The sequence below is a fragment of the Belonocnema kinseyi genome, chromosome 10 (assembly GCF_010883055.1).
Source record: "Belonocnema kinseyi isolate 2016_QV_RU_SX_M_011 chromosome 10, B_treatae_v1, whole genome shotgun sequence".
Taxonomy (NCBI): domain Eukaryota; kingdom Metazoa; phylum Arthropoda; class Insecta; order Hymenoptera; family Cynipidae; genus Belonocnema; species Belonocnema kinseyi.
Window position 1 is genome coordinate 46,779,508 of NC_046666.1, and position 14,733 is coordinate 46,794,240.

Genomic DNA, 14,733 nt, shown 5'->3' on the forward strand with positions numbered 1-14,733 from the left:
GATAAAAATGAATTGTCATTTGGAAAAATATCAATTTTAATAAAGAAAGGAAATAGTTGAAATTTTAACAAACTTTCCAAAATTAATAAAATGTTATTTGATCTGATATAGAGACTTTTCAAAAACGTAAAATTGGTTTGTACTGAGAAATTAAGATGTTATATTACGAATTTGGTTTCTTTTAAAATTTTATGTTATTAAATTTGATAAAGATTCAAATTTGAATACATTTTAATTTTAAAGCGCATCCCAATTTGAAACATTGCCAATATTTACAAATTTATAATGTATAATTCTCTATAATAAGAATTATTAAATTTAATACTTTAACATCGTCTTTTGTAAATTCGATTCTTTTTTAATTAGGTGATTTTTTCAATTTCAAGGTTTTGAACTGTTATGGAAATACTTTTTGAAAAAAGTTATGTTTCAACTTTCAGTGTTTGCAAATTTGCAACGAAATTATTTGGAGCAGGATATTTAATGTTGAAATGATTTTTAAACATTTTAAGAAATTTCAGAGGGCTTCTAGAAATTGCGAAATATTCTGAAAGATTTCAACTTCTTTTAACAGCTTAAAAATTATGAGGAATATCAAAAGATTTTAAACGATTTTATAAAAATGTATGGGATTTTCCGAGATTTCATTATTTTTAAATTGCTTATAACGGAATAATTTTTTTTAACCCATTCAAAGAATTTGAAATTAATTTGATAAGGAATTTTTCAAATATTTAAAAGTTTTCAAAATATTTTAAGAATAATCGAACCCTAAATTGAATACTTAGGCACAAGTATTTAAAAATACACAAATAATTATTTGTATTATTTGTATAGGATTTGTTACCAGTGAACCGTTTGTAGCCAGCATCTAATAAATCTTCATATTTTAAGTATCATAACCCATGATTAAAGTTTTTATTTAATTAAAAATAATTTTTAAAATAAATTTGTTTTATTATCATACTCTGACCCAATTTGCTGATCAATCTCTCTAGCAACCGTCCTAGATGAAGAGCTTTAAAAAGTAATCATTAGTCAAATAATACACAACTAATTTATCCCTTTTCAGTAATTTATAAGAAAGTATAAGATATTAATCAAAATAAGATTAAGTCAGGATAAATAGATCTTGAATTTAAAAAAAAATGTCGACCTTAATTCATTGTTCCAGTAGCAGAAATCACCAAGTCATCAAAGTTAAAAACAGATCTTCACTTCTCACAAGTCTTTCACAATTGACTATCACTTAGTACTTAGGCTCTGGGCCATGGGTCTGAGGAATAATTTATGGTTTGAATCGACGCTATTTTATACTGATTAGTATTCAAGCTACTCAAGATTGGATATAATTACGCCATTGAGCGTGGCTGATCTCTATAGAAATCTCTAAATAGATCGTTTTAACCCTGCAATCTTTACGTCTGGAAACCATGAAAACTATTCATCCAGATAGTATTTTCAATCTTTTGCTTGCCCCTGGCACGCGAATTAAGTTTGTTTTCTTGGCACTTCGACCCTCCTTCAAAGTTTACATACACATCATCCTCGGATTTTACAAGAAATGTTACGGCTTGATTTCGTAAACGCAATGTCGAATGGCGTGAAAAACGAGTTTATTTTCCCTTGTAGAGGGTTTAATTATCCTAGAATTCGTGATTATTTAGTTTCTTAGGGTGAGAACATGCTGCAGTTGAGCAAAAAACGTATTTTTCGTTTTTATGCAAATTTTACAGACTCGCTCTCATTTTTCAAATGGGAAATAAAATTTATGAAGTGACTTCTAGAAAAAAAATATATTTAAAGAAATTTCTTCTCAAATTCTGGAAAAAAATTCCCTTACAATTCGAGATTTTTTCAATTTTTAACTTTGCATAGTAGTTTATTATAAATAATGTTGTTTCTTGAGATTTAATTGATATTTTTAATTAGCAAAGATTTGAAGAATTATATTGAAATATATTCCTAGATATATTTTCACAATCGAATAATTAAATAAATAAAAAATAATAATAACATAATTAATCATTTCTTAAATCTGGTCCTAAAAGTACATTTATTTCAACAATAATTCAAAATTTAGTGAATGTATAAACTACTCATATTTTGAATCTATGATATTTTTCAGCTCAGAATAGTCTCTAAAAAACATTCCATTTTAAAGCAGACTGTTTCATTTTTAAGCAAATAGTTTAATTTTTACCCGAAAAATATCAATTTTTAACCAAAATTCATATTAGTTAAATTTTGAGTTAAAAAATTAATGTTGTACATAAAAAAATTTTTTTCAACAAAAGAGTGAAATTTGTAACCAAAGAGATAAATTTTTGATTAAAATTATTAATCTTAAACTGGAATAGTTGAACTTCGAAACAAAAAAATGAATTCACAACTAAAATTATGAATTTTTAACTGGCATAATTAAATATCCAACCTACAAGATTATTTTTATGCAAAAACTGACCATTTTTAACCAAATTCGTGAATTTTCAAATAAAAAAGATAAATGTTGCACATAAATTAACTTACTTGAATTTTCAGTAACAAAAAATCAATTTTAAACCAAGGAGATGAATTTCCATTTAAAATTATGTAATATTCAACTGGATTAGCAAAGGTTTTCTTTTTTGGATTAAAACTGGATTAGTTACATTTTTCGTTAAAGAATTAATTCTCAAAATAAAAAACAAGTTTTCATCAAAGCCGTTAAATTTTCAAACAAAGCGATTAATTTTTGCCTGAAATGATGAATCTTCAAATGTTTACTTTTTAATTGAAAATATTAATTACCATTAAAAAACAAATCTTCAACATCATAGTTAAATTTTCATCTGGAATAGTGAAATAATAAAATATTCACAAAATAGTTAAGATTTTAACTACAGAGATTAATTTTCAAACAAACAAACAAATACATTTTTTTAAGAAATTGTAATAGTTGATTTGTCAAACAAAAAATATTGTAATTTTTATCAAAAAATATTTGAATTCAGCAAAAAGAAGGCGAATTTTCAATAAAAGAATTAAATATTCAACTATAAAAGGCATTTCAGTGATAAAAGAAAAAAAATGAACCAAACTATTCGACTATCAAGTAAAAAGATGACTGTTCAAGAAGAATATTTTTTTTTTTACAAAACGGACCATTTTTTAACAAAATACACGGATTTTCAATTAAATACTTGATTTTCCAACAAAAAAGATCAATTTTCAGCGAAAAATAGAATAGTTTAAATTTCAGTTTAAAAAATTCAATTTTAAACAAAAACAAACGAATTTTTAACAAAAAAGTTCAATTCAGTAATATAAAGCTACTTTCAAAAATAATGAAATACTGTTATTTAAGTTTATATATTATAATAAAAATTCCCTGACAATTCCACCATCTTAAACGATACGAACGTTAGCAATTAAATTTTTTGCAATGATGTTTAACTAAAATATGTACAAAAAGCATTCTTAAATAGTGAAAAATCTGGATTTTGATTAATTTATTAATTATCAATTTTTTATTAATTATTATTATATATGCAATTACTAAGTTTTAAAACCCCTTCCACTATTAAAAAAATTGTTACCAGTAAGAAAAATATCATTAATTAAATTAAAATCAGTTTTTTTCTCTTCAAAGTTTAATAACAATTTATGATGCATACAGAATTTTTAAAACTGCATAGTTTCGAAAGTATAATTAAAGTTATAAATAATAATGTTTTGAACCCTTTCTTTTTATTCAAAAATTAATTTCATGCCTAAATAACAATAAATTCGCCATTATTTTAATTTGTATTCTATTTTTTTTTTAATATTTCAATTATTTTTTAAGTAAGAAAATCGATTCTTTTTAAGAAATAATGGTATAAACTTGAATCTTGAAAATTTACTTTGTAAACGAAAACTGACAAACAGAACAATTTTGACAACTGAATAATGGAAGATTTTCTGGCAGGAATATAAATTTTGCAACATTAATTGAAATAAACACAGCGTGAAAATGTGATTTTCTGGTAGATAAAACATTATTTAGTCGAGAAATGATTAAAATAAAACTTAATTTAAGTCAACAACATAAATTCTGTGGCAAGTACTATAAATTTGATCATAAAATGTCAACGAATAAAAATCTATACCCCAGCTTTCACAATTTTGAATAAACATTCTATGTCTTACTGTTTAACTTTAAAATTAATTATTTCAAAACACAAAATGCCAAGGAATCAAACCAAAAAATTTTTGAGTCGGTCTTGTGTCTTGTCCCGACAATACCATAACAATGCAATTGTCGCGGGACAATACCGACGAAATACAGCTTGTTGAAAATAATTAAATTATTACGTTATTGTTTTATGAAAATAATTAATATGCATAGAAATATAATATGCAATAATGTGGGACTCAGAGTAAATAATCAATTCCGGATCTTATAAACTTATTATATATAAATGAATATTAACCTGTCGGTCTTGTCTCAGTCTGCCCTATTTGGTCTACTATACGCCAAACGATTTTTTACCAAACATTATAATTATTAATGAATTAAATATCATTAGATACATTTTTTGAAAGCGTAATCCTAAAACAAATTAAGTATTTACATAATTAATCATTCATTTAAAAAAATTTTGAACTGAAATTAATTATGCTTGTTTTATTCCAAATTTAAAGTATTCAGAATTGAACAATCTTATTTTGAATTCAAAAATCTCCAAATTGAATATTTTCTGATTAGATTTTCAAAAATCGATCATTTAAAATTCAGAGGAATGAAAATAGTATTATTTACAATAAAAATCATTTATAATTCTATAATTTAAAAGTTAGAACTTTTAATTTTTAATAAATTTAATTTCGCGACGACCAAAATTTGACAAATTGAAATTAAAAAGTAAATGAAATATATTTAAAAAAGCTTCTGAAATTTTAGAAACCTTTTTTGTCAGTAAATCACATTAAAATGTATTGATATAAAAACTGATTAGACAAATTCTTCTAAAATAAAAATAAAAAAAATTCAACATTATTTTCACAGTTATTCACAATTATTCAAACAAACAAAAAAACGTTAAAAATAAAAAGTTATTATAAATGAAAAATATCAAAAATGTGTACTCTAGAAGTTTGAAACTTAAATAAATCCGAACATCATTTATAAATTTTAAAAAATTAAGTCGCGAAATATTGTGTTATGAAAACTTTTTTGTACTAAAATCCTTAAAAATTTATATTATTTCAAGTAAATGTATTCGTTTAGAAATTAACGATGTTTAAACTGTCAATCATAATTTTCGAAATTTAACCATTTCAATTTTTATAAAAAAATCGATAAGCTTTTTAGGTTACCACAAGTAAATTTAAATCGTCTATGAATTAACCATTTAAAATTTTTTTCTTATAATTTTCGAAGTTCAACCAGTTCGATTTTAATCGAAAAAATTAAACTTATGATAGGAAAAAAATCAAAATTATGAATTCTAAAAATGAAATCATTAAAAATCAAAGGAACTGATATAAATTATAATTGTCTCATTTCTATTATAAAGAATTCTTAAACAATTTCATTTTTAATTCAACAATCTCCAAATTGAATGATTTCAGAATAAAATTTAATAGAAGAATAGTTTTAAAACGTTAAAAATTAAATATTTTCCGATGAGATTTTTCAAAAATAGATCATTTAAAATTTTGAGGAATGAAAATAGTATAATTTTTAGTTAAAATCTTTCAGTAAACAACAATTTTTTTTAAATCAGGGAATTTTATTGGTTAGAGAAGAGTCAGGGATTTAAGGAACAAAACTCGTATAAAATTGAGAGAATTTCTGTAATTTTTAACCGTCGTTTATAAAAGATTCTAGGTTAAAAAAGTTACAATTTTTAAATTTTGCTTTTTGAATATTAATATGGTCAGGGAAAATGAAAAATTGGTCAGTGAGAAATTAAAGAAAATTAAAACATTTTTGCGGTAACCCTGTATTTTTATTTGTATTTGCCTTGTATTTATATATTTTTTTACAGTGGCTTCCTCCACAATATTACCTTTTTAGTTATGAATTTAATTATTTGTTTGAAACTTCATCAATTTTGTTGAAAACGCATCCTTCTTGGTCGAAAATCTAATGTTTGTATTGAAAATTTGTCCTTTTGGGTTGAAAATTCAACTAGTTTCATTGAAGATTTAATTATTTGTATATCTTATATTTTGCAGCTAAAAAGTCAAATTAAAATCTTTTTTTGGTTGAAAATTCAACTATTTTTCGAAAATTTGCCTTTTTATTTAAAAAATTCATCTATTTTACTACAAATGGCGTCTTTATCCGCTCAAAATGCAACGTTTTGCTTTAAAATTCAAGTATTTGGTTTAAAAGTCTTTTCTTCTGTGTTAAAAATTCAACAGTTTTGTTGAAAACTCACATTTTTTGGTAAAAAACGTAACTATTTTCACAGAAAAGTTTTTTCTAAGTTAAAACTCATATTCCTATTTCGAAAAGTCAAACTGAAATCTTTTTTGGATGAAAATTCAACTATTTTTCAGATAATTTGTCTTTCTGATTTAAAAATTCATCTATTTTAGTAGAAATAACAGCTTTCTTGGATAAAAATGCAACTGTTTCGTTGAAAAGTCTTATATTTGAGTTAAAAATTGGAGTATAATTTTCGCAAAATATTTACTTCCTGTTAAAATCATATTTTGTATAAAAATGCCACTGTTTGCTTGAAACTTAATCTTCTCTCTGTTTAAGGATTCAACTTATTTTTTGAAAATTTTGGTTGAACCACTTTGTTAAGAAATTATTTTTTGTGCAACGTTCAGATTTTAGTTGAAAATTCATATCTTTGGTTTAAGGTTCGACTATTTTTCTACGAATGAATTTTTTTCAAAAATTACATACGAATATTCTTTATAAAAAAATTTAATTTAATTTTGTATATATTTTGTGAGTAAATTTCTCTAAACACGTAATGTATTGAGAAATTATTGTATGGTTAATTAATTTAATATAAATTTGCAGTATAAATTTGCCTTAAAAATAAAAATTATAGTTAGACTATATACGAGTGGTTTGTATTAATTTCACTCATATTCTTTTGCTACTTATATTCTCAGGACAAATATAGACCACATGTTTTATATAAAAATTAAAGAACCGAAAAAAAATTTTTTAACCTCTTGAAATTTTCAGTTACAGTAACTGAAAATTCCTAAACTGTAACAAAATTTTCTAAAACATGTGACTGGAGTTTTATGGAGTTACCTTTGCTGAAATTTCTGTTACAGTTTAGGAAAATTTAGAAACGCTTTCTGCATAAAGCTTTAGTGACGTGTCTGAAAATTCTTACATAAACTTCTAACAGTGTACAACAAGTTCTCAATGGTCCAGAATCTTTTGAAATTCAAAATGTGTTTCTGAAAAGATTCTGAAAACCTGCATTTTTCTCAGCATTTGCAAGAAAATTTTAAAGACAAGAGTGCGAAATAGCGAATCCTTGAGATTCGCTCCGGTTGACAAGAAAAGAGGACAGGAAACACCTTCGGCGTGAAGAAGAGAAGAAGAAGAAGACCATGGTCATCAGGCAGTGACGCGATAGCCTGGAAGACGGTTTCTCAGCTTTGGAATATAAAGCAGGACCAGGGTGGAAAGGATGCTACATTAACCTTGCAGGCTGAATCGAAACGAGTAGGCCAAGGCACAAGAAAGACCTTTGCTTTGCTTTTGGTTGGGCCAGAACAGAACTGGCCGAGCCGAGAGCCAAACTGAAGAGAGGGGGGAGCGAGCCGAGGAAGGGCCCCCCGCCTTACAATGCGGCCTGATTTATAGCCTTGCGCACATACATAGAGTTACACACGATATCATAATACCATTAATTCTTCGTCAAATTCCCCGCTGACTGAATCATACTGGCCGCACAGTAAATCACAAGGCGAGTGGCGACTAATGTGGACGCAACCAGCGCTGTCTTATCTCCTTTGAACCGCGGGGGCAGGTGGATTCATTCGCTCCGTCCTGCCCCAACTGCCTATTCTTGTTTCCGTATTTTCGTTTCTGTATCGTGTCTTCATCGCAAGACGCAATTCGCTTATACATTCGGCCGCGGAATCTCCACTCTGCTGATTTAATGCGCTACCTTGCGCATAAGTGTTTTCCGCCAAACAATCATTTTTCTCTTCAGAACATATTTTTATCGGATGATGAATAGTCTTATTTATGAATCTAAACAGAGCGGCCGCAAAATTTCATTTTCAAAATTCACTCAATTGTTGCCAGACCATTAATTTGAGAATTTATTGTATGTTAAAGAGGTGCCGACCAGTGTGAATAAATATTCAAGATTTTAAATTTTGATCATTTGGTCTATTCACAGAATTAAGTAATGATACAATTTGTTGCAGGAGATTTTTTAGAAGGATAAAGTTTTATTTCGATAAATTTGCATTCTTCAAAACAGATGTGTTGTTATGGATAAACAAAAGAAAGTTTAATCGATATTTGGTTAAAGTTTATCCTGTAAAGTTAATTTCTGTTGCAGCACATCTTTCATCGGAAATCGATGTAAAATTTATCTTCTGTTTTTTCTGTGTTTTTTTGGAATACCGAATATTATAAAAAAGTTTATTGGTAAAAGAAGAACCTCTTCTTTATAAACTCCAGTAGGAATATTTGTTATTACAGAAAAGAACAAATAATCAAAATTAAAATTTGACATCTTGACTATTAATATTTAATGACGAAAATTTTTAACTTGTAACATTTTTAATATACAATATTTTACAACTGGAACAAAACAAATTAAAATTAAAATTGACAGTTTTCTTATTTATTCCCAGCGCTGCCGCAGCATCATTCACTTGAAAGAGACCCATTAAAACCAAAAAATTAACCGAAAGTGAATAATTTCTAAGGGGCCTTCCATAAATTATTTAATATTGGGGGGAGCGGTTTAAAAAAAAACTAGATCGAAAGAAGGAATTTTTTAATAGGGTAGGGAGGGGGGATTGTCAAGTTTTTACCCATAAATATTGTTCCAACTGCAATTTGGATTATGCTCTATATTTCTCTTTTAATAATAAATTATTTCCAATATAAATTAACAAACATTTTAGCACTTTTCCTGGTTTGCAAAGTCATCAGTCAAAAATTTTGTTAATTTGAACGTTCACAGCTTCAATCACATTAACGTTCTTTTGAGTTTAAAAGAATTCGCCGAAATTGATGTAAGAATGACAGGAGAATTTAAACGAAATCATAACACAGCAAATCAATTGAAGGTAAATTAAAAAAATCAAATAAATTGAAAAACAAATTTTTAAATCCAGTTATTCAGTGGTATTTGGACTAAATTAAACAAAAACTAAATAATAAATATATTGAATTAAGTAGGATCGAGTAAATTTAGAAGAATTGTAGCGAATTAAAAAATTATATCAAAACTGTCAAAAATTCTTTTAGAATTCTCAGAAATTGTAAAGTATTTAAAAGAATTCAGGATAAATTAATAAGAATTTAAAGTGTCTTTCAAAATAATTCAAATAAATTTTTAAGAATTCTGAAATTCATCTATTCCAGTAGAACTAAAGTAGATTTAGGGGAATTTAGGTAAAATGAAAAGAATTCGATGAAATTCATAAAATTTGCAGGTGAATTTAGTAACTTATAAAGTTGAAAAAAATGTAAAGAAATTATAAAGAGCCTAAGAATTCAAGGCCAATTTAAAATATTTCAGGATGAATTATAAACTTTAAAAAATGTATTGAATTGAGTAGGATTCAGTAAATTTATAATAATTCTAAAGTCTTTAAGAATTCTAAAGAATTCGAAAGAATTTATGAAAATTAAGGATAAATTAATAAGAATTTAGGGTAACTTTCAAATATATTCGAATGAATTGAAAAAATTAAAAACTTATTTATTTCAGTAAAACTAGAGTGGATTTAGTGGGATTTAGGCAAAATGAGAAAAATTCAATGAAATTCATAAAAATTCAAGGTGAATTCAGCGAATTTAGAATAATTCTAGTGAATTTCGAAAATGTCGTTAGAATTCTTAAAAGTTCTGAAGAATTTAAAAGAATTAAGGATACATTAATATCAATGCAGATGAATTTGAAATTATTTCAAATGTATTGAAAAAAATAAATAAAATCATTTATTCCAGTAAAACTGGAGTAGATTTACAGGAATTTAGGTAAAATGAGAAGAATTCGATGAAATTCATAAAAATACAAGCTTAATTTTTTAAAATCCAAGTAAATTGGAACCAATTTAAAAGTATAAGAATTGCGTTGAATTTAGTAAGTTTGAAATGAGTTTAAAAAAGTTGAAAGAAATTCAACCATTTTTGATCAAATACCTGAGAATTCAAAATGAGATTAAAATACCTCAGGATAAACTAAAAAAATATATATTTTTTTTTAATCCATTGAATATTGTACAATTGTGCAAATTTAAAAGAATTGAAATGAATTCCAAAAATTCGAAAGAATTCAAATGAATTGCAAAACAATGTGTACACCTTTAAAAACCTACAATATTTTCAGTTCTTGTGACTGCGCATTTTTTGAAATCCAATTAAATATTAGAAAATTTCAAGAAATTCTATGAAATTTGATATTTCCGGAAATCCGGAAAAATTTATTAAAATATCTTAAGAGGTTTTGAGATCCTCTAAAATTATTGAATTAGTTGCAAATCTTAATAAATCTCTGGATTCAAGTAAAAATTTGTTTAAATCCCTTGAAAGCCCTTCAAATTATTCAATAAAATTAAAAATTCTTTGGAATATGTTTAATTCCCTCTAATATGCCAAATTCTTTGGTATCATCTAAAATTCTTTGGTATCTTGTGAAATTTCTTGTAACTTTTTGAAACTACGGAGATTGGCTTGGAATCTTTTGAAATACCCTAAAAATATTTCAAATCCTTTGAAATCTTATTAAATTAGCGACATAAATGGAAAATCCATTGGATTTTTTTTTAAAATCACCCAAAAGATTTCAAACCTTTTAAAATCCTTTACAATCCCTTAACATTTTATGATGCTCTTAAAAATTCTTTGAAATTGAGAAAAAAAACACACATTTTTAAAACCTTTTGGAATTGCTTTAGATGATTAAAATCTATTTAAAATTTCTTGGAATTTTTTAAAATACTTTACAGTATTTACAAACCTTCGAAACCTTTTGAAATTCCTGGAAACTTTTTAAAGCCCTTACAAATTCCTTGTATTTTTCAAAATACTTTAAAATCTCATAAATCCTTTTAATTCCCTTCCAATCATTTATCCTGCGGTCATCCTCATATATAAATGATGCTGTAAAATCTCTAGTTGGTTTTTACGTAATCGTAAAACTTTATTTATCCTTTATTGAAACCTCAGAGTATGACCACGAAATATTAAACTTTTAAATTCTCCAGTTTCTTTCAACATTTGTCAAAATGTCAAGACTCACTATGACTATTCAAAAAAACTGAATCCTTACTAAAAACTTAAATACTCTTACACTAATCCTCATTTATAAGACATTATGCAAATTCCTCAAGATGACACATCTGATGCCTATATCACACTATTTTGCAATAATATTTTTGTATCTCTGAGACATCTTATAATTTTTCAAAAATAGCATGTCCAGTTTGCAATCCAAATGAAGTTTGGTTCTTTCGTGACGGACTTAGCGGGTTGAGTTGAATCGATTAACGCATAGAAATGTTAATGTTTTTTTTTTTAGAAAAGCTGCGCAACACTAAAAAATTAATGCGTGTAAAGGTCCGCGTTCGTTTTTCTTTAATGGCGGGAACATGAAACGAATTTATCTGCACGGAAAAAAGTTCCGCGCGATGCTCTTACACAGAACATGTGCGCTTTGTGACTTCCTTTTCTTTGTCGACCACACATGGATAGAGACAAGGTTTTTTCTCAGAGAAACTTTAGAGCTGAATTATGCAGACCCATAGAAATACAAGGATGTGCTGGAATTTTGAGGAAGTGACCGTAATTCCAGGCCCGATCCTTGGGGGCTTTTCCTGTTTTTGGCACAATTATCTGTTGCGGAACACTTTTTAGATAACGGGAACTTTAAATTCAAAATTTTTGACCCACTTAAGATTTGATCACAAACTTGATTCAGATTCAAACCGAAATTGTTTCTAATTTCAGCAAAAATAATGCATTTACTCAAATCTTTTTCGGAAAGAATGTATAAAACATTTCAATTACTAATTATTTTATATGCTGTTTACAAATTGTTGAGATGACTTCAAGGAATTTTTTCAGAAAAGTTCGTACATTATTGCTTGTTTATCCACTTCAGTGTTACTGAATTTTGGGGTTCAAAAGCATAAAAAAGCTGTCAATAAAGCTCAATAATTTTCTACTCAAATAATTCTTATAATGATCAAATTTAATATTCTTGTTAAACGATGGCATAAAAAATCAGACTTTGAGTACAAATATTTCTTCTGAGGAACGGAAGAAAAGAATTATGGCAAATTTTTTATTCGGAAAATTTGAAAATCGATTTATTTTAAGCAAATACAAAAAGTTATTTCCATAGATTTTGTTTTGAAGAAATCTTCCAAGAAGAGATTCATCTGTCGCTGTTTTGATAAGCTCTCTTTTGAATTGATTAGATTTAATTCTCAGTACAACATTCATTAGCAAATTGAATCTACACTATAAGATAGAACTTGAAAATATTTCATCTCTGAGGAATTAATGGAAGATTTCACAAGAAATGAGTCATATTTAATTAAAAATTCATAAAAAGCTCTCCTGTATCATTTAGTAATACTTGGTAATTTTCAAGTTAGTCAAATTCCTCTGAATCAGATTTAGAGTTCAAGAATTATTTTTATGAGATAAAATAATTGAGAAAAAGTACAAGAGGAATAGCCACTAGAAATTAAGAAATTAAAAATTTTTTAAATTGTCTGATCTCTTAAAACTAAATTTCGACAGCGGTGACGAAAAAATGTATCTATTTCTTAAAAAATACACAAGGAACTTATATCAGGAACACATCTAAGAAGAATTAGAATTTCGTTCAAGTATAGAAATACATTTGTATATTTGAAATATTCTTCCGTTTTCTCAGAATAGGAAACTTTACAAGAATTTTTTCCGCAATTTAAAATGTATTTTGTTGCGTAAAAAAATAGAGCTGATACATTGGTAACAATTATAATCTTCTATTTTTCTCAACTTCTTCTTTATATACAAAATTTTACTTTCAGAAGGAAGAAAAAACTCTGATAATTTTTTTAAAATCATCAACTATTTTTCTAATTATACAGTATTATCTCATTTCTAACATAAAAAAATCTGTTCAACTAAGAAAAATGTCTGTAAATCAGAATCAATTTTTCAATTTCTCTAGGTTTCTTTCTTATTTTCCCTGACTAACAAGTAACCGATCAGAATAATTCTAGTCATTTCCAACGACTTCCATTTCCTGGACATTACTGGAATCACCGCTTATCAAAAGTGTTCACTTAATTCCTCAAGAACCAAAACTTCGCACTTAACAATACCACCCAAAAAAGAAGTTTTACTTACTTTGACCGATATGAACCCTCTTCATCCATGGGTAAATTTGAGGAGGGTTTCCTCCACTCGCGTTTCCTTTATTCGACGAGTTGTTTCCAGTGCTGGAGGTACTGGAAGTAGAACTAGCCGGCGATGATGCAGAAGATGCAGTCGTTAACGTAGAACTACCCTCTCCCAGTCCCCTTGAACTACCACTCGGTGGCGAAGAGGCCGAAGCCGCTGCCGAAGACCTGGATGAACTTCCCGGAGGCGAAGTTAGTCCTGAAGCTGCTTTACTCGTCCCGGGTGCCACCAAAGGTGTCGGACTGTTTCTAGAAGTAGATGTAGTCAAATCTTGCGGAGAGGCGACACTTGTCGATGATGTCGAATCCGCATATTTGCAACTCGACGTCGATGGTGCCGAGGCTGCACTAGCAGTTTGAAGCAAAGGGGTAGTTGGGTCCGGATGAAGCTGCTGGGGATGATGACTCTGAGGATGATGGGACTGTTGAGGATGTAATCCATGTGGTTGTGAGGTCGTTGATGGGTTCAACCGGGGCTGTGGCTGAAGTTGAGTATAGTCAATCATCCCCGAAGGTGCCGGATGTTGCATTCCGGCAGCCGGGGTTGCATAGGGATGTTGGGGATAATGCTGTTGGGGCGAATAGCATGGTGTTGGGTAACTAGTAGTTGCTGCATTGGGGTTGTAATAATCAGTCCCCGCAGGCGATGCGGCCTGCAGAGGTTCACTAGGCGAGTTCGGGGTTGGCCGAGGTTGTTGTTGTTGGGGTTGTTGGTTCGCGTAACAGGAAGCGAGGGAATTGACGAACTGATAGGAACTCATCTTGGTTCTTCCACGGTCACTACAGTAGGACACTCGAAAATTCACAAACAGATCGAACAATCACAAATCGTTAAGTACTCATGTCGAGATAAGCTGGTCCTTCACCGAGAAGGCATCACAACAGGTTGTCACTCTCACTTGGGTTTATTACACGATATCATCTAATTGAGGATCTGTTGACTAATAGAACGGCAGAACCGGGTAGAGCGGTGGGTTGGTTTACGAGCGCCACGTGGGTCGAGGGCTATAAAACTGTCTTCTGCTTCTTTACGACCTTAGGAGGCACAATTACGGGACCCAGGGAGCAGCGGGCCTATTGGCTGGCTCCATTGAGTACCGCTACCACTGCGATGATGATTAGCCGAATGGG

The 14,733-nt window shown here is 28.4% G+C and overlaps 1 protein-coding gene across 1 annotated transcript in view; it reads right to left on the bottom strand.

Moving 5' to 3' along the window:
• LOC117182195 (homeotic protein Sex combs reduced-like) overlaps window positions 1-14,415 on the bottom strand; it is a 75,885-nt gene extending 61,470 nt beyond the window's left edge. The window contains exon 1 of the mRNA XM_033375258.1: window positions 13,550-14,415. Within this exon, the coding sequence (XP_033231149.1) occupies window positions 13,550-14,363 (814 nt within the window). The 5' untranslated portion in view covers window positions 14,364-14,415. The remainder of the gene's footprint in view (window positions 1-13,549) is intronic.
• Window positions 14,416-14,733: the final 318 nt, after the last annotated feature.